General features: G+C 51.2%; 1 protein-coding gene across 1 annotated transcript in view; it reads left to right on the forward strand.

Moving 5' to 3' along the window:
• The window catches only part of DCDC2C (doublecortin domain containing 2C), a 49,669-nt gene that overhangs the window by 16,219 nt on the left and 12,710 nt on the right, over positions 1-20,740 (forward strand). The window contains exons 4-7 of the mRNA XM_061163225.1: positions 439-567; positions 4,590-4,727; positions 8,418-8,460; positions 18,722-18,848. Coding sequence (XP_061019208.1) covers positions 439-567; positions 4,590-4,727; positions 8,418-8,460; positions 18,722-18,848 — 437 coding nt within the window. The remainder of the gene's footprint in view (positions 1-438; positions 568-4,589; positions 4,728-8,417; positions 8,461-18,721; positions 18,849-20,740) is intronic.

The following is a 20,740-nucleotide window of genomic DNA, read 5'->3' on the forward strand; positions in this document are numbered from 1 at the left end:
TGGGCGTCCAGGTCGCTTCCACGTCCTGGCTGTTGTAAATAGGGCTGCAGTGGACACTGGGGTGCATGCATCTTTTTGCATTATGATTTTCTCTGGGTATGTGCCCAGTAGTGGGATTGCTGGGTCATGTGGAAATCCTATTCTTAGTTTTTTAAGAAACCTACATACTGGTCTCCCAAGTGGCTGTATCAGTTTTCATTCCCACCAACAGTGTAGGAGAATTCTGTTTTGACAGAGGCACAGTTTTTAAAGAACAGAGTGTAGCCCTGCTCCTTGGTGTGTTCTCCCCTAGGAGGCCGAGTCCCTGCTGTTTCTGCCCCCTTCTCTGAGCTCAGGGCTTTGCATGGTTTCCATGGTTCTGTGTTTTTTTCTTGAACGCCCAGCGTTTTCCCCCAGAGCGTGAGGCACTAACAAAGTCTTTTCCTTTTATCCTTGCAGTGTTTTCACAAATGGAAGATTATTTATTCCACCTGTAAAGATTATTATACCCAAATTCAGCCTGATGGAGTGGAACAGCGTGCTGGCCACGGTCGGGGAGAAGGTCTTCCCTCTGGGAGGCGTTAGAAAGTAAGCCTGCGGCCAGCCCTGGGGACCCGGGAAGTGGGGGTTTCGGTGAGAACTTCTAACCAGTACAGCGAGGTCTGACATGAGGCTCGTGAACTCTGGTTTTAATTCTTCAGGCAGGCAGTATTTCTGGAGTCTTCGGACCATACTTATTTTTAACCATTTTTGTGCATTCACTCAATGAAGTTCACGAGGTGTGGTGAACATGGCTACCCAGGCAGGTGTGTCCCGTGACCCCACTCTGTCCCCAGGGCCCCCAGCGTCCCCGCGGGTGGCCAGCAATTACAGCTGGGCAGGAGAAGTCGGGGGGCTGACTGGCCCATCGGTGGGGGTGGAGTCCTTGGACAAAGGAGGCCGCAGTGGCCGCACCTGGGTCACGCCGGGGAGGCGCTGAGCTTCCCGAGGCCTGTCTCCTCCTCTGGGAAACTGGAAATTAGAACAGTACCTGCTTCCAGGAGTCATGATGTGGTGGAGTGTCTGAGGAACCCTTGGTGTGTTGTGAGTGTGGGATGGGCTGGCAATCACGATCGGGAACAAGCGAGGGGTCTGGGGGAAACCGCAGACGGTCCACTGTATACAGCTGGCGTCCTTGTGAGGAGGCAGCCAGGCCTGAGGCCAGAGCAGCCTCCAGTGTCCATACCATGCAGGCCCTGCAGGCCGGCGCCTTGCTGTCTCGAGGCTGCTCTGTGTGTGTGTGTGTGTGCGTGGTCAGTGATGCACTTGGGAGGAGAGGGCTGGGGTGGCCACGGGGACAAGGTCCCAAGCAGATGGAAGGCGCTGGACCTGGAGGTGGGAAGGTGGTCTCTCGTGAGTGGACGGGGGACAGCGAGCCGAGTGAGTGGAGCAGAAGTGAGGCCGAGCAGAGTTGGGGACCCCACGAGCCTGGGCCCGGGATGTGCGGTGGGATGCCTTGCAGGGTCGCAGTTTTCTCTGATGCTTGGCGGCCCGGGGTGAGGGAGGGGGCAGACGGGTGGACGGTCCGTGGCCGAGCAGGGAGGGACCAGCCCGGAGGGGCTTGGTGAGGAGGTGAGTCCAGGGACGGCCCGAGGTCGTAGCCAGCAGCTTGGTGGTCTGCGCAGGGAGGCAGCGGAGGTCGTCGAGGCCGCAGGGCTTTGGCCGGAGGGGAAGGTGAGGCTGAGACAGCAGTGGACTCTGCTCGGGCAGCAAGCCCAGGACGAGGGAGGGTGGCCTGTCCCCCGGCCCCCTCTGTCTCCCTGTCCCAGCTGGAGAGCACGGTACTGAGCAGTCCTGGCCGAGTCCTGAGGCTCCGAGGTCCGACCGTTTCCGCTCTCAGCCTCCGTGGAGCTCGGTCGGCCGTGCCGGTGACCCTGACCCTGGTCTCTCTGCTTTCTCACCTGCTGGGGGCACTTCCAGCTCAACTGCCCTCTCTTTCCCTCTGTGACGTTAATCCTCATCGTTTCTACATGTGTTTCTTCCTTTCAGCTCCTGTTTTAGCTTCTTTGGGGATTCCTATTGTCTGCATGATGGCACTTCTCATTTTTACCCCCTAACTTTCCATCTCTGTGTTCTGTTATCATTCCCTGCTTTGTCCTCGGATGGCTCCTCTGTTTTATGTTCCAAACAGTAATTGCTTATTTTGTTATTTTTTATTGAAGGATAATTGTTTTACGGAATTTTGCTGTTTTCTGTCAACCCTCAGCATCAATCAGCCATAGGTGTGCACACATCCCCTCCGTTTTGAACCTCCCTCCCGTCTCCCTCCCCATCCCACCCCTCTAGGTTGATACAGAGCCCCTGTTTGGGTTTCCTGAGACAAACAGCAAATTCCCGTTGTCTATCTATTTTACACATGGTCATGTGAGTTTCCATGTTACTCTCTCCATACATCTCACCCTCTCCTCCCCTCCATGTTCCATAAGTCTATTCTCTATGTCTGTTTCTCCACTTCTGTCCTGTAAGTAAATTCTTCAGTACCATTTTCCTAGATTCTGTATATATGCGTTAGAATATGGTATTTCTCTTTCTCTTTCTAACTTCACTCTGTATAATAGGTTCTAGGTTCATCCACCTCATCAGAAATGACTCAAATGCGTTCCTTTTTGTGGCTGAGTAATATTCCATTGTCTATATGTACCACAACGTCTGTATCCATTCATCTGCTGATGGACATCTAGGTTGCTTCCATGTTCTAAGCTATTGTAAATAGCGCTGCAATGAACATTGGGATACATGTGTCTCTTTCAAGTAATTGTTCATTTCTCAGTTCCCTTACTTTATAAAGTTTTCCTTGTTCAAGCTCCTGCTCCATCTGTCCCAGCACTTCCTCCAGTGGCGTCTCCCCAGGCATCCACCCCCAGTGCCTTGGGGTGCAACCCCCAGAGCCCGGGCTTTGGGGGGATGCCGTCCTCCAGGCTATGACAGGTCAGTCTGCCGCCTCCCCGGGCCGCTCACTGCTGAGGGTGCCTGCCCCACCCTGACTTGCTGCTGGTCAGCTGTGAGCCCTCTGGGGGGACAGGCACTGACCGTCCAAGGGAAGAGCAGGCGGGGAAGGGAATTCCAAGCCCTGCCTCCCACCTGGAAGCCTGGTGCTCAGCTCCCAAGGTGTCTCACTGCGCTCTCCTGTCTGGGGTCTCCTTGTTGCCCCTCCAGGTGACCCATGGCAGCAGGGCCAGGAGCTGCCATGGTTGGAAACATGCTCAGGCCCCATCCTGGGCTCACGGGATCAGCGCTTCCGTGGCGGGGGGCCCCCGCCGCTGTGCGTGAGCCAGCCCCCAGGCTGGTCCCCCGCTTGCTGGTGTGTGATGGAGGGAGGGGTAGGTCCCGGGGGTCCCGCCCGTTCCACATATCCTGCTTCCTTGTCTCCCCTCCTGTGCTTGCTGTGGTTGTTGGTAAGCACGTCCTCCACCCCAGCGACAGCTCTGTGTCTCCTTCCCCGGGACGAGGTGCTTTTCCTTGGTCACATCCCATCCGTAACAGCCAGCTGAGTGCCGTCAAACAGCGCTTGCCCCACATTTCCAACCTCCGCTCACTCTGAGTCAGCGATGAGCTCCTCCCCTTAGAATTCCAGGCTCGAGATTCAGTGTTCAAGTCCTCTGAGTGTCATCTTTCAGTGGCAGTCAGCCCGCTGTGTCCTGGATTTTTGCAGAGACCCCTTCTGCTTCCGCAAAGGCTTCCATCTTCACACATGGAACTCCTATGCACCCCTCACACCCCTCTGCACATTCTCCCACCTCAGTGAAGCCCACAGTAGCTTCTGGTCTTTCTCTCCTCAGAACACTGGCCCTTTGCCCTTCTCTGGTCCTACTTGGCTTCCAAGTTTTGTACACTTCTTGACTCTGGGGAAGCAGTGACTTTCTTATTCATATTTTTATCCAAGGCAATGACTACCTCATTGTCTTGTGCCTAACAGATGCTCAACATTGAGCGAACTGAATGGCTTCTTAAATGAATGAATGAGTGCATTACTACTTGCCGGAAAGAGTGCAGAATGGAAAGCAGACATATTTTATTCTTTCAGTGCTTATAAGAAGGCATATTATTTTCTAATAAATGCCAGGGTGTTTTTTTCAAGTATTGTTATACACTATAAGCCAATTTGTACTAATTTTAGCTGTCATTAGTTAAAATTAATTGAACAACAACCAACAGCTTAAAGTGTTCTTCTCAAGGGCCTTTCAGCACTTGTACATAATTAAAAATTAAAATTAAATAAAATTAATTTTATTTTATTGTTTTATTAAAAGTATTTTATTAAATTTAAATTAGTATTTATTATTATAATATTTAAATTATTAAAATTATTTTATTAAAATAAAATTAATAAAGTTAAAATTAAATAAAAAATTAAAAAATCTGAAAATGGAAAGCAAGCCCAATCCTGGCAGAGCCGCCCGCTCAGGGCTCGGCCTGTTTGGATTACGTTTGTTCAGAGAGCATCAGTCCCTTTACTCCCTATGTGGTCCACATGCCAGTCGTGTTGGCTACTGGGTGCCCCTTCTCCCCATCCTCGGCCCTGACGTCATGGCTCTTAAATCTCCAGCCCATTGCTTTTTCTTTATTCGCAGATTATTTACAATGAATGGACATCTTTTGGACAACTCCAAGGATTTGCAAGACAACCATTTTTACGTGGCGGCGGGACTGGAGGCCTTCAAGAATTTCCCTTACTGGAAGTCCCCGAAGGTGCCGAGTGAAGTCCAACAGTGAGCACTTTCCATTCCTTTATTCCGCCTGGTGAAACCTGCCCTTTCCCTGGCACCTCTCCCTCATGTGGCCAGTTCAGTTCAGTCAGTTCAGTGGCTCAGTCGTGCCCGACTCTCTGTGACCCCACGGACTGCAGCAGGCCAGGCCTGCCTGTCCATCACCAACTCCCGGAGTTTACTCAAACTCATGTCCATCGAGTCGGTGATGCCATCCAACCATCTCATCCTCTGTTCAGGTATCTGTTCAGGTATCTGCTGTTACCAGATCAGTTCAGGTATCTGCTGTTTTTCTGTAGTGAAATTTGATCTTCTCATTTTATATGTGATGCAGTTTTGGATTTTCAAAATCTTAGGCGTGGAGGAACCTCTGGTGTTGGGGAGAGTTGCACAGCACAGCGACGTCCTGTGTCGAGTGCGCTGGGGACTGGGGTTTTTCTGGGTTCCTGGGGTCACAGAGGTCAAGGGTCTAAACGTGCAAGATGGAGGTGGTCCCAGGCCACGGTCATGATAACCCACCCTACCCCTGACACAGTTTGTTTTCTTAATTCGACTTGCTTTTCCTTCTGTAAAGCAGTGTGTGCCGGGGAGTGGTCTCTCCTGGTGAACAAAGCCATGATTTTACTAGATCCCGGACCTGGGTAACAGGGAGCCCTCGGAGTGTGGGTCTTTGGTTGTGGAGGAGTGGCTGGGAGGAGGATGAGACGGCGGGGGCTGCGATCCCGTCCCCTGAGAGCGTCTGGCGACTGTCCGTCACTCTCCGGTGGCATCTGGGACAGGGCAGGCGGGCGCCTGAAGAGAAGGCCCGGTGCTCTCCTGTGGGCTCAGGCCTGGGGACGGCCGGGTTCTTCCCTGAGGCATAAGTGCCCGGCGCTGGGGCTCTGACGTGTGTCCGGCGTCCTGAAGAGCCCGGCGTCGGCGCGCTGACGTGTCTCCCGTGTCCAACGTTGGCACTGACGTGCATCCCGCGCCCTGAAAAGCCCAGCGTCGGCGCACTGACGCGTCTCCCGTGTCCAACGTTGGCGCTGACGTGCGTCCTGCGTCCGGAAGAGCCCAGCGTCGGCGCGCCGACGTGTCTCCCGTGTCCAATGTTGGCGCTGACGTGCGTCCCGCGTCCTGCAGAGCCCAGCGTCTGGAATCCGACGTGCGTCGATGCTCCTGAGAACGGAGCAGACTGCTTCAGCAGAGAGTTCTTCTTACGGTCCCGGTCCTTGAGGTGATGAGACAGGTGGTTTGAGTCCGTCCCCGGGGCAGAATGGTGCCTGACTCCTCCGCGAATTTCCGCGTCCCACCCAGCTTGCCCTCAGGCTGTATTTGTGTGAAAACCCTCCGTGCTCTCAGCTCCACGTTATCAGCCTGTGGATTCCAGTCCCGTCCGCCCTTTCTGAGTTTGCCGCCAGATGCAGACACCGCCCTGTGGGTCTGGGGCCCTCGGGGTCACGGCGCCGGACGAGCTGTGAGTGTTGGATGCCCGGTGTCGTCGGGGCGGCCCCGGGCTCCGCAGACGGGCGGGCAGGAGGCTGCCTGCGGGACCGAAGATCGGAGCTGTATGCCAATCCAGCTCCTCACGTTTGGCCCCAAGGGAAGGCTTGGGCTTGGTGCCTCTGGGTCAGCTGAGAAAACCGGCCTGGGCAGGGGAGGCCAGGCCCGCGGGCATCAGATGTGCCCTGCTGGGGGCCAGGCCTGGGCCTGCCCGGGACCCTGCGGCCGTCCCCGCGTCTCCTGCGCCAGGGGTGTCGGGCTCTTGGGGGCCGTGGACCCGTGTACACACGAGCCCACGTGTTTCTTCACGGGGCTGTCGCTGCAGTGTTTAAGGCGGACCAAGCACCCGTCTGAGCTCCAGGCCTTGCTGAGATGAGCAGTGTTTGAAGCCCACCCTCGGGATTGTGCTGCGCTGGTGGCTGGGCCCCCAGGGTTGTGTCAGATCCACACTTAGTGTGGGGCCTATGGGTGGGCCTGCGGGAACCCTCCGTGTCGGGCTTCTCCCTCGAGCTGTTAGGGTCACTGCGTTGAGAACAAGAGGCATCTGTTTTCATCTCACTGCGGGGCGCTGGGTGGTTTCCGCCTTGCCGGCGGGCCTTCACCCCCACCCCAGGACCCCCACAGGAGCTTCGGGTGGGAAACTTGAGACACTTTCACGGGAGCAGTGTCCTCCTGCCCAATTTGGCTCCTCCGCTGCTAGGGTTTCTACTTTAAGGCTCCCTTCGTCCCGTTGGTGGACGGGGACCCCCGGTGGTGTGGTGGGCAGGTGGATGCTTGGGTAAGCGTCCCGCCCCCACGCCTGGCGGGGCTGGGTATTTCCCGATTTTCAGTTCAGTTCAGTCGCTCTGTTGTGTCCGACTCTGCAACCCCATGGACTGCAGCACGCTAGGCCTCCCTGTCCATCACCAGCTCTCAGAGTTTACCCAAACTCATGTCCATTGAGTTGGTGATGCCATCCAACCAGCTCATCCTCTGTTGTCCCCTTCTTCTCCTGCCCTCAATCTTTCCTAGCATCAGGGTCTTTTCCAGTGAGTCAGCTCTTCGCATCAAGTGGCCAAAGTATTGGAGATTCAGCTTCAACATCAGTCCTTCTGATGAACACCCAGGACTGATCTCCTTTAGGATGGACTGGTTGGATCTCCTTGTAGTCCAAGGGACTCTCAAGAGTCCCTTTTGAACACTAGTTCAAAAGCATCAATTCTTCAGCACTCAGCTTTCTTTATAGAAAGCTTTTTACCCCGGTTTTACTGCGGTTCTAATCCACTGCTGATGGTCCTGACAGCGTGGTGGGTGGAGAGACAGTCGGGGCTGTTGGGCTGAGTTGAATGGTGCTCCCACTGTGTCCCTGGCTCCTCGCACGAGGGCCTCTGCCCATCAGTGTTTTGTTCTTTCCTGTCATCTGGTCACGTGTTGAACCCTGACCCGAGTCTCTGGGTTGCTTAAAGAGCTTTCTCCCTCGTCAGAGAGCTGGGGCTTGGGATGAAGAGTCCGCAGGGTGGATGAGAGCCTGAGTCCAGTCACCACTCAGGAGGCAGACCGGGCAGGTGCTCCTCAGCGGGAGGCCTGCTTCAGGGGGGCCGGTCCGAACGCGCACAGCGGAGGCCCGCGTCGGCCCCAGGGAAGTATTAGCTGCAGGGGGGCCGGTCTGCGTGGCTGTCGACTCGGAAGGCAGACAGGAGCCCTGCTGGCAGGGGAGGGGACGGGGGAGGAACCGGACTTTGGGCTGGATTGGCCCAACGTTGGCTGCTTTGGCCCCAGTTCTGCTGATCAGTTGGGCGTTTGAGTAAACCCTCGTGTCTGGAGCCCGAGTTGTCTACCAGCCCAAGGAGAGCAGGAATGCTGGTTCTGCACATCCTCTCAAGGGCTGTGTGAAAAAACCGTGTTTGCAAATGTGATTAAACAACTGTCAAATCCTTTCAAATGTTAGGGTTCCCATCCACCCTGCCCTGAGAGCATATAAAGGCCTTAGGGCAGAAGGTGCCTATAAATGTGCTGCCCTTGGGTCAGCCACTACCCCCCACAACCCCAGGGTGGGGGTGCTTTCTCTTCCTGGAAGCTGATGTTGCTAGGAGGTTGTGACCTCTGGGGACAGTTAGCTCGTTCCTTGTGGTGGTCAGTGTTTCCTGAGGCTGAGACGGTGGTCGACATTTTTATTTGATTATTTTGGTGAGCTTTAAACATTTCAAGTGTGACTTTCTTTTGTTTTTTCAGAAAGTACACAGACATGGAGAAACATTCACGAAGAAAGAAAAAAGTAAGTACTTCTTGACAAGGGACAGTGACAACTGTCCTCGCCCCTGGGGGGCTCTTGAGCGTGTCAGTCCGTTCTGTTCTGAGTCAGGCCGCCAGCCCTTGGGTTTGCTCCCCTTCAGGTGAGGTGAGGTACATTCCTCCTCCAGAAGACCCTGGTGTCCTTTGGCATCAAAAAGGACACTGGACAGGCTGGCTCCGCTCCTGTAGAACGAGCTTCTGAGCACAGGCTCCCTCCTGTGAACGAGGCGAACAGATCAGGGGCAAACCTGGGGCCCAGAGTCCAGGCCTGGGAGGCACGTCAGATGTTAGCGATGGAACACAGGGAGTACAGAGATAAAAATACACACAGGTCTTATGGGACCGCCTGGGAGGAGCAAAAGTGAGCCAGGCTTGGCCTGGAGGGAGCTGGGAGCGGATTTTAGGTAGACATGACAGCTGGAGGAAGTGTGTGTGTGTGTTCATGTGTGTGCACGTGTGTATGTGTTCATCCAAACACACAATCTGTTACTGCAACACAAAGCATGGGACAAGGGAGGCAGGTAGAGGCCAGATCTTGGCAACCTGGACAGGCCCACATCACCTGTTTATACAATGACCACATATTCCAGACCAGCTTATGAAATCCGTGCTGCAGTGGCTCCGCTGTGTGAATATTCAACAAAGCTGTTGAATGCCTACTATTTCCTTCCTTCCCAACTGGTCTGCTTGAGTCCTGACCCTCTGGAACCTGTTGGCGTTGGGAGCTCTTGAGTTATCAGTCTACTGTTTTCTGATAGCAGGCCGCCAGCCTTTGGGCTTTGCTCCCCTCCTATTGCAGTTCCTATTTCATACCCACCGTCTGTCACCTCCCTGCAAGGAGCTCTGGCTTCCGTACCCCCGGACCACCTTGCGTTCACCTGGGGCAAGCCTCGCCTTGGGACCCAGCCCTCGCTCGGTCTGTACTTGCCCTGGAAGAGCTCAGAGTGATGACACCACTGAACTGGCCCTCTTCACACTGAATTCATGGCCACAATCTTTGCCCAGCCGGCCTGCCCTGAAAAAGCCTCACTGCTGAAAAAAAATACTTTCTGAGTATATTTTGCTAAATATTGCTAGGGAGTTTTGCACATTTCTTCCTAGGTGAGACGAGCCTGGACTACCTCTTTCTCCTGCTGTCTGGCTTTTGGTGTGAAGGTTTCTCTGATTTGATTCTGTTGTTATTTTGGTAGCTTCTTGAGCTGAAGGATCATCTTACTTACTTTTATCTCTCTCTGTCTCTAAGGATTGCATTGAATGTTAAATGTCTGCTGGATGAATGGGTAAGCATCACCAAGAACACAGAAATGATAGACAGGATTCTGCCCTCGGGGTGCTCTCCATCTAGTGGGGACAGACGCATTGACTTGTGCTGTGACACACATTTTGTATAAATGAGTCGTGTGATTAGGATGATGGCTGGTGGGAAGGGGGGCGGTCGGCACGTCTCCATGTGCAGACGAGGTGCAGGTTGGGAGACGTGACTCAGAGAAGCGCCAGGTCATCCAGGAGGGAAACAGCACAGGATCCGAGCTGTACAGCGTTCTTCTCTGCCGCCTTCCCCGGGATTTCACACGTCGTGTGGGCACTGAATTCTCAGTGATGACTCTTATTTAGCATGAACGGTGCACGTTTGAAATCCCACACCTTGGTGGTTTTGGATGCTGCTGAACACACAGGTGATTGAATCCATCTGCTGCACCTGCAGTGCAGGTTGGTAACTACGTGCTTTTGTTGTGCCCTCTTTTCACTGTTTTGTTGTTTTGGCTTTGGTTCCTTATAACTAGGAATGTAGTTTTCTTTTCATTATACATTTAAAATTGGTCTAAAATTGAGCACATTTCTTCCAGCGTATCTGCATTTCCTTTCCCCTTCTGGAAATCTATCACTGGGAAGATAATGGGTTTCGACAACAGTATTTAATACTTTGGACTCTTTAAACAGAATGATTACCAACATGGCATAAACTGCAATGCAAAAATGTGTCATTTTAGAAAAATTAGATCTATCATGCATACACAAGCACGTTTTATTTTATTAATAGAAGACTAAAAGTCCTAGGAGAAAACAAACAGCACTGGTTTAGCAAAGGCTGAGATACAGACATCGAAAAGGGCTCTGTGTTATCCGTTGTCTCTTGTGTAAAGGTCCACGTGGCCTATTAACCTCAGAACTGAGCCCCGAGGGGGTCCTAGCCCCGTCTGAGGACTGGGCTGTGTTGCTGAGAATGGAAACCGCTCTGCATGCTGACCCCTTCCCTTTGGCTGCAGGAACCTGGATTTAGGACGAGTCACGGCAACTATCTTATGCTACATACATGTGTTCCCTTATTTACTTGTTCCCGATTTTCCACTTCTAGCTTATTAAGCTTTCATCTATATTCTGTGCGAACCATCTCAACATCCTTCTGGAAAGTGAGGGGAGGAAATTTAAAAACCCACCTGGAAGCCCAGGACTGCCCCTCAGTGGGGACATCGCCCTGCAGCATGTTGAGGGGCTCTCCTGAGTCCTTGGTCGTCTCCCCATTCTAAGGGTGTCAGGTGGGCGGAGTAGCAGCTGTTGGTAAGACTGAGAACTGAGTTTTCTTTTAAATCTGCAAGCAGTTTTTTAAAACAGTTTTAAAAATTGAAGTATGGTTAATTTACAATGTTGTGTTACTTTCAAGGGCACAGCAGAGTGATTCCGTTATACATGTGCATATGTTCTTTTTCAGATTCTTTTTTATAATAGGCTATTACAAGATATTGAGTACAGTTCACTGTATACTCAGTTGTATACAGTTCACACTATACTCAGTGTCCCCAGTGCTTGCTGCTTATCTGTTTTGTAGAGCAAAGTATCATATCTTAACCCCAAACTGCTAGTTTATCCCTCCCTCCTCTTAGCCCGTTTGCTAACCACGAGTTTGTTTTCTATGTTTGTGAGTCTATTTCTGTTTTGTAAATGAGTCAATTTGTATCATTTTTTAAAGTTTCCACATATAAAGGATATCATATGATATTTGTCTTCCTCTGGCTTACCTTAATAAGATAACTTCTGATAATATGATAATGTTAGGTATGTTTGTTCCATACGATGATGATAATCATAATGATATGATAATCCGATAACATGAAAATCTCCATCCATATTGTTCCATTGTACACATGTACCACATTGTTCTTAATCCATTCACCTGTTGATGATGGATGCTTAGATTTCTTCCATGTCTTGACTACTGTAAATAGTACGGCTTCAAACATTGGAGTGTGTATATCTTTTTGAATTAGTGTTTTCTCTGGATATGAGCCCAGAAGTGGAACTGCTGAATCGTGTGGCCTAAATCTGCAAGTGTGTGTTTTGTTTTAACGCATTTGATTTTTTAAAAATTATTTATTTTCGGTTGCGCCAGTTCTTCGTTGCTGGGCGTGGCCTCTCTCTGGTCGCGGCGAGTGGGGGCCGCTCTTCGCTGTGGTGCTCAGGCTTCTCATCGCAGTGGCTTCTGCTCCTGCAGAGCAGGGCTCCAGGCGCATAGGCTTCAGGAGCTGCAGCTTGCTGGCTTAGTTGCTCTGCGGCATGTGAAATCTTCCTGGACCAGGGATCGAACTTGGGTCACCCGCGTTGGCAGGCAGATTCTTATCCACTGCACCACCAGTGAAGTCCTGCAAGTGTGTTTGTAAATGGCCTATGGTACAAGGTCTTCCTGACCCTTCAGTGAACAAACTCAAATACACACAGAGTTCTCCACCCACAGACTGTCAGGCTTGAATGAGGGCATCTGTTGATGAATTTATATGTGTCTGGTGGCCGGGCAAAGCTTCGTGTGCTGGAGATAACAGATGAGCCACATGTGAATGTCTGCCAGTGGAGTGCCAGAACGTGCCAGTGAACAGGACGCAGGGACCACAGGATCGTGACTGTCCTCACCCGGGAAATGGGCTCTGTTCTCTGGTCTAGCCCAAGCCTGCTGTCATTCCCAATTCCACCAGCATCAACACCCACCTTCGTCAACAATTCCAGGAGGGCAGCCAGTCACCTCTTTGACTTTCAGATGCACCCGTGTCTCTCCATTAGCACGGCCGCAAAGAGTGAGGAGGACACAGTATCTGTGGAGGGAAAGTGGGGTGCAGGTGGCGGTCTGGGAGGGCAGGTGAGACACCTGTATTCTTGGGGCTCCTGACCTCAGCAGGGAAGTGAAATGAACAGACGTGCACTTGAGAATCCCTGCTAACGACAGAACGAACTGTATGGGCTGAAAATGGAGCACGGGTGGAAATAGCAGAGGAGAGGCCCATCCTGAGGCCGCTGGGTCGCCCAGGCAACGGCACGCAGGGCGGCAGGTGGGCTGGAGAGCTGCTCCGCGTCACTGGTTCTGTGACGAGCGTTCGCCCGTCTTCCCGGCTCCAAGACAGCCACGCGTCTTAGGCTGATGCCTCTTGGCCGTCGTGTTGTGGATTCATTTGTTGTCCCAGTGAACCTGACCACAGCCACTAGCTTTACCGTCTCTCCAGTTGAGGGGGTGCATGGCTGGCACTGCACATGGTGATTTTAATTGCTGTGTAAATGTCCTTGAAATGATTCTGCTGTGATTCAGAGTTGAAGTGGGCTCCTATATGCATTTGCTTTTAGTGGGTATGTTCTTCAGTTCCATATGCTTTTGTAAAACAACAGCCAATTCGTTTATGGACCCAGAAAGGGAGACAACCCACGCATAGCTGAGCTACCGGTTTCAATGACCTGTTACTATGCAAAGAGCATTATCTAAAAACGAGGTGCTTACGACAAGAGGAGCTTACGACTCTTGACATGCCAGCCTTTGAGCTTCCCTGAAGGCTCAGCTGGTAAAGAACCCTCCTGAAACTCGGGAGAACTGGGTTCGATCCCTGGGTTGGGAGGATCCCCTGGAGTAAGGAAAAGGCTACCCACTCCAGTATTCTGGCCTGGAGAATTTCATGGACTGTATAGTCCATGGGGTCGCAAAGAGTTGGACACTACTGAGCGACTTTCACTTATGATGACAGCGATTCATTATTTCTCTAGATTCTGTGGGTTGGCTGAGTGGGTCTTGGGCTGGTTCCACCAGGTACTTGTGAGGCTGCATTTAGCTGAAGGGTCCACTGGGCTGGGGGAGTCTAAGGTCATGTCCGCACTTCTGAAAGCTGGTTCTGGTTATTGGCTCCTCTGTTTTCCTTTGGGTTTCCCCGGTGGCTCAGGTGGTAAAGAACCTGCCTGCAACACAGGAGACTCAGGTTTGATTCCTGGGTCGGGAACATCCCCTGGAGAAGAGCATGTCTACCCACACTGGTACTCTTGCCTGGAGAATCCTATGGACAGAGGAGCCTGGCAGGCTATAGTCCATGGGGATGCAAACAGTCAGACATAAGTAAGCTCGCACACACACACTGTTTCCCTCCACATAGTATTGATAATTATCTATGCCTAAATAGTTCCAAAGGGCTTTTTTTCAGGATGTAGAGGAAAGAACTTCTGGGTAATAAGGAAGCACCTCAACATGGCTTAAGTGGCAACTTCTTTATTAGCAACACAGGAAAGAACCATGTGTCTTACCGATTTTTGGCATCTCAATTCAGTAAAATGGGAAGGAAAACCGTGAGGAGGAACATGGGCATACCCAGATGACGGGAGTGTGAGGAAGTGGGAGGAATCAGGAGTGACTTCAGGGTTCCCAGGGCGGCGGTGTGGATGGCGGTCAGGAGCTCAGAGAACTGGGCCCCTGGGGGAGCAGGAGGTAGATGTTGGTGTGCGAGGAGGTGCTTTGCTCAAGATGACCATGTCTGCCACACGAGAGGGAAGGGGCGATATGAGATGATATCTGTACAGAAAAGTATTGTTTTGGTTTTGTTTTGATCAGAGAAAAGCTTACTGCAGGGCCAAGCAAGGAGAACGAGTGACTTGGGCTCATAAACCCTGAACTTCCCGCAAAGCATTGTTGATGTCAAACAGAATTCTGTGTGATCTGCAGTAGAGGACAAGTCTGCTCCCATGTTCATCTGGGGTTATCCGTGTGGATTCTTTAATGAGGGAAAAGATGAAACTTCTCTGGATCTAATTGGATGCCTAGGAAGTGGGCGAGACCTTCTCTACATATTATGACAACAGGTTTCCTTCCTTATAGCCAAGGACTCCCACACAGGGAATGCCCAGGGCTTTAAGAGCGAGTATTCTGGACTCTGATGTCCTCAGTTGGAACCCTGACTCTGCTGACCAGTGGTGAGACTTACTGCCACTGACCTCCACGGTTTCCACTGGTGAAAGCCGATTCCCCCCTTTCCTTCTTGTTCCCTCCCGCAGGATTCCTGGCATCAGACTTGCTTCCAAGGGCATAAATCTAAGCTAATGTAGATAATTTAAGCTAATGTAGATACCTTAACAGAGTATTTTAAAAAAAGTGAAGAGCAAAGCTGTTTGCTTCTTACATCTAGATTTCCGTTGAGAACAAAATGAAAGCGGAATTAACTTAGTGGAATTTTAAGCCACACTGTTCAAAATGCCCATTTTTAAGAGAATGGCAAAAATAATAATAATTAGCACACTTGAACCATACTTGGGACCCAGTCTGCCTTGTTTGATTGGCTTAGTTCACTTATTGCCCGAGGCAGATATTTGAACATCAGGAAATGCATTAGGACTCTGCCAATACCTTAATTCCTTTTTTTAAAAAAAATTATTTTTATCTTTGGTTGCTGGTGTGGGCTTTCTCTAGTTGCGATGAGCGAGGGCTACTCTTGATCGCGGTGCCTGGGTTTCTTATTGCAGTGGCTCCTCTTGTTGCAGAGCACAGCTCCAGAGTCTGTGGGCTTCAGTAGTTGTGGCACATGGGCTTAGTTCCCCAACAACGAGTAGAATCTTTCCAGACCAGGGATGGAACCTGTGTCCCCTGCTTTGGCAGGCGGATTCTTAACCACTGGACCACCACGGAAGTCCTAGGAGCCTGTCAATGCCTTAAATGGTCCACTTAACTTGAACCATGACTCTCTTAGTCCAATGAAAGTAATTGAAGACAGCCACTCTGATTTTGTTACAGCAAATTCAATTTTATAGCACCCAAATTTACTGTGCAGTTGCCAAGCAGGAGACGTTAAGAAACAGGTTCAATCCCTGGGTTGGAAAGATCCCCTGAAGGAGAACATGGCAACCCACTCCAGTATTCCTGCCTGGAGAATCCCATGGACAGAGAAGCCTGGCGGGCTACGTTCCATAGGGTCACAAAGAGTCAGACACTACTGAGTGACTTAGCACGCACGCATGTATCTTCCAAAGAAGGTATCTATTACCTTCCAGAGAAGTGTGGCTAATTTAACAAACACTTAAAATTGGATTTGTATATTAAAGTGATATATGGTGCAAGACTCCATAAAATACTGGTAAACAGTTAGTGAGCATTGTATTTATATCATATCCACGATCAGAATGTTAATATTACCTATTTCTCTTGGGCCATAAAACCCAAGTGTTGGTAAGCAAATAGTAAATAACTGAGATCAAGCACTGGAACCCAAGCGTGAGTGCACGTGGGCGCCTGATAGCCACACTCTAATAGCCAGGTCTAGACTGTGAAGTTCAGCGTGAGATAAACACTCTGGAGCTGATATTTGCATGCTGACGAGGTCACACACAGCGTCACAGGACAGTCAGGAAGTGCTTGTTGTCATCTTCTGGCAGCCTGGGGATGCAACGCTCAGGTTCAAATGTTAGTGAATCTTCTGTGTTAGCAATGCTCAAAGCCGAGACTGGTTTGCTGATGGAAGGTCTTGACCCGCTTTGGGGCCAGGACATTCCCTGGGGAGCCAGAGAGGTGCCTTTTCTCCAGGAGGCGTGTAGGTTTCTACCTGAGGATGGGTTGCCTCAGAACTGGTTGTTGCGTTCGTCAATTGGACCCAGTCTCGTCCGTCCCAGGTGACCTTCGGAGGCTGTGTTTCATGTGTTGGATGATCCGTTGCAGTGGCATTAAAATAGCTGGATTGGTTATGGCAGCTCTGCAGGAAAATATTCTTTCTCAAAACACCACAGAGTAGTAAGTGCAGTGTTCCTCAGGCTTATTTTCCAAAAATGCTTTTAATAGGAGGGCTTCCCTCATAGCTCAGTAGGTAAAGAATCCACCTGCAATGCAGGAGACCCGGGTTCGATTCCTGGGTCGGGAAAATCCCCTGGAGAAGGAAATGGCAACCCCACTCCAGTATTCTTGTCTGGAGAATCCCCATGGACTGAGGAGCCTGGTGGGCTACAGTGCGTGGGGCACAAAGAGTCGGATATGACTGAGCGACTAATGCTTTCACTTTGGGCTTCCCTGATAGCTCTGCTGGTAAAGAATCCACCTGCAATGCAGGAGACCCCAATTTGATTCCTGGGTTGGGAAGATCCCCTGGAGAAGGGATAGGCTACCAACTCCAGTATTCATGGGATTCCCTGGTGGCTCAGATGGGAAAGAATCTGCTTGCAATGTGGGAGATCTGGGTTCGATCCCTGGGTTGGGAAGATCCCCTGGAGGAGGGAACGGCTCCCCACTCCAGTGTTCTGGCCTATACAGCCCATGGAATTCTCTGGACTGATGGATGGCAGCTCTGCGGGATATATTATTTCTCAAGACACTGCAGGGTAATAAGCTCAGTTTGTCTTAGGTTTATTTTCCAAAAATACTTTTAACAGGAAGAAAGATGAAGGAAATTGAAAGCAGAATTGTGTAAATATTTTGCTGTTTTTCTGGGCTGGGTCTGTGGTCGAGTTAGGGTCCACGGAGCATGTCATGGTATGGAGACCAAATTGGAGTGTGGATGGTGGATTAGCTAGAAGTCTGTGTCAAGGCCTGTTTCTTGAACGAGGTAACCGTCCTGCAGTTCTGCAGGGGCTTCTGTTTCTAATGTCGGAACCACCCAGTAGTGTAGATAGGACTTGTATGCGCCTTCACCTGCCACCCCACTGCCCTGGGAACTCCTGGGGTGGCGGGAGCAGGCGTCTGACCTCAATGAGTGTGTGTTGCTTTGGTCTCTTCATTCAGCATTGTCTCTGCCTTTGTGCCCTCGTAATGAGGGGGGGCAATATTTCCTTATCACTGTCCTTTGAGTGCTATTTCAGAGATAATAAGCTCAATATATGATGTCTTTATCTTAGAGACCAAAGATGGAAAATGCTTGTGACAAGGAGATGTGAGTCATTCCAGGAAGAACCAAGCAAGTTTTCTAAATCCCAGCCTCCAGCTGCCTCCAAGACACAAACATCATATACCATTTCTGTCTCTAAAACCAGTTCTGCCAAGGCCTTGCTTCCTCTACTTATGAACACAGTTTCAACTTGCAGGAAAGCCTCCTAAAATAGGTAGAAAGATTTTGCATGGTGCTTATATGTGGTCGAAGGACTATTTTCACTTTTAATTTCCACAAGGAAGAAACCCCTAGTGGTTTGCATAATACACAGTGCCGTATATAAATGGTGCAAGGTAGTTGTTTTTAGTTTGACATTTTCTTTCTTTTTTTAATCAGTTTGACATTTTCTTAAGTGACATAGAGAACTCACGAGAAGTATCTGTCTATATAGTTTTACCTGTATTCACTTCCAAATACTTCAGTAAAGAGGAATAAAGGAGAACTAAAAAAGATGGTTTGTATGTAAAGGGTGGAATGTAAGGTTGTATGTAACGATGGGGTAGAATTGGAGTGGTGCTCAGATTGAGTTCATCTCACACTGTGATCTGGTTATGCTTTGTTATTATAGTTTATAGTTGGTGTTTTTTTTTTTTTTAAGAAATCTGAGTTCCCCTCAGGTGTAACCCGACACAACTGCCAGGCGTTGTTTTTTTCATTGGAGGGGCTCCATCCCGCCCTGAGGTTCCAGGGGCGATCGTTGGGTGGTCATTGCTGAAGCACTTTTTCGGAGGCTGGCAGGAGTGTCTCTAGAGCCCCAGCGACCCCTGCAGACCTGCCCCCCGCCCCATGCACACCCTCCTGGGAGGCCCTCCTCCGCCAGGCGCACGGCCCCTTCATTTGGGAAGAGAACCGCTTCCCTTCCTGCCAAGGTGCTTCCCCTGGTGTTCCTCGAAGGAGGGAGAGGAGTATTTTTGCCACTTTACAGAAGAGAAATGTAGGAGACAGCATGGTCCAGATGGTGCAAGATGGGGGCCTCTTGGGGGTACCTGGGTCCTCTCCCAGAAATCACCTGAGTGTGCACTTTCCCTGGCTCTTCTCAAAATAACCGATTAGATGGACAGTACGCATCCATCCTAATGTGCTTTTTATTCTCCATTTGTACCTTAGGAGGATCCCAAGGTGAAAGACACTCGTAAACAGGACAGCGTTTCACCCAAAACACAGGATTCTGTGTTTCATGCCAAAGAAGGAAAAAAGAAACCAAAGGCAGAGGATTTAATCCAGAGTGGGGCAGGTGAGGTGAAATTCCACGTGGCTGCTGGCGATGCAGAAAGCTGCTGGGTTGAGAATGTGCTTTTACAGACCAATTTTACCCTGCAGAGATGTGACTGACAACGATCTGATTTAAAATCCTGACTGTAACTGTCCGATTTATTAATACATCGGTTATCGGGTAGGGCCGTGGTGAAGGGAGTGAAAAAACAAAACTCCTCGGTTGAGGACAGTGGGCTTCTCCTGTCAAGAAGCCCAAGATTAACACAGGACTTAGAACTCACTCCGTTGTCTCTCTGGACGTTAGGGTGGGCATGTTGTCCCTGAAGGGCCGTTGACACAGAAAACAGCCAACAAGCATGTCAACCTTTTGAGGGAAATGTGAGCATAAAAGCCACCTGAACTGTTTGGAGTATGAGAGACTTTTAAAAGACTCACTTTGAGAAGTGATTTTAAAAGGGGATAATTTAAAATATGCTGCTTCCAGCCCCACTGCTGTTTTTAGGACTGTTGCTGCAACTGACACCACTAGTGCTCCTGTGGTCACTGCTCATGCTGTTGCTGCTGCTGGCCACTGCTGTCAGTGCTGCTGCCAGTGTGGCTGTGACTGTGACTGTTGGCCTCTGCTGGCCACTGCTGTCAGCGCTGCTGCCAGTGTGGCTGTGACTGTGACTGTTGGCCTCTGCTGGCCCCTGCTGTCAGCGCTGCTGCCAGTGTGGCTGTGACTGTGACTGTTGGCCTCTGCTGGCCACTGCTGTCAGCGCTGCTGCCAGTGTGACTGTGACTGTGACTGTTGGCCTCTGCTGGCCACTGCTGTCAGCGCTGCTGCCAGTGTGACTGTGACTGTGACTGTTGGCCTCTGCTGGCCACTGCTGTCAGTGCTGCTGTTAGTGTGGCTGTGACTGTGACTGTTGGCCTCTGCTGGCCACTGCTGTCAGCGCTGCTGCCAGTGTGGCTGTGACTGTGACTGTTGGCCTCTGCTGGCCACTGCTGTCAGCGCTGCTGCCAGTGTGACTATGACTGTGACTGTTGGCCTCTGCTGGCCACTGCTGTCAGTGCTGCTGTTAGTGTGGCTGTGACTGTGACTGTTGGCCTCTGCTGGCCACTGCTGTCAGCGCTGCTGCCAGTGTGACTGTGACTGTGACTGTTGGCCTCTGCTGGCCACTGCTGTCAGTGCTGCTGTTAGTGTGGCTGTGACTGTGACTGTTGGCCTCTGCTGGCCACTGCTGTCAGCGCTGCTGCCAGTGTGGCTGTGACTGTGACTGTTGGCCTCTGCTGGCCACTGCTGTCAGCGCTGCTGCCAGTGTGACTGTGACTGTGACTGTTGGCCTCTGCTGGCCACTGCTGTCAGCGCTGCTGCCAGTGTGACTGTGACTGTTGGTCTCTACTGGCCACTGCTGTCAGCGCTGCTGCCAGTGTGACTATGACTGTGACTGTTGGCCTCTGCTGGCCCCTGCTGTCAGCGCTGCTGCCAGTGTGACTGTGACTGTGACTGTTGGTCTCTGCTGGCCACTGCTGTCAGCGCTGCTGTTAGTGTGGCTGTGACTGTGACTGTTGGCCTCTGCTGGCCCCTGCTGTCAGCGCTGCTGCCAGTGTGACTGTGACTGTGACTGTTGGTCTCTGCTGGCCACTGCTGTCAGCGCTGCTGCCAGTGTGACTGTGACTGTTGGTCTCTACTGGCCACTGCTGTCAGCGCTGCTGCCAGTGTGGCTGTGACTGTGACTGTTGGTCTCTACTGGCCACTGCTGTCAGCGCTGCTGCCAGTGTGACTGTGACTGTGACTGTTGGCCTCTGCTGGCCACTGCTGTCAGTGCTGCTGTTAGTGTGGCTGTGACTGTGACTGTTGGCCTCTGCTGGCCACTGCTGTCAGCGCTGCTGCCAGTGTGGCTATGACTGTGACTGTTGGCCTCTGCT

This window comes from Dama dama, chromosome 16 (assembly GCF_033118175.1).
Source record: "Dama dama isolate Ldn47 chromosome 16, ASM3311817v1, whole genome shotgun sequence".
Classification (NCBI taxonomy): Eukaryota; Metazoa; Chordata; class Mammalia; order Artiodactyla; family Cervidae; genus Dama; species Dama dama.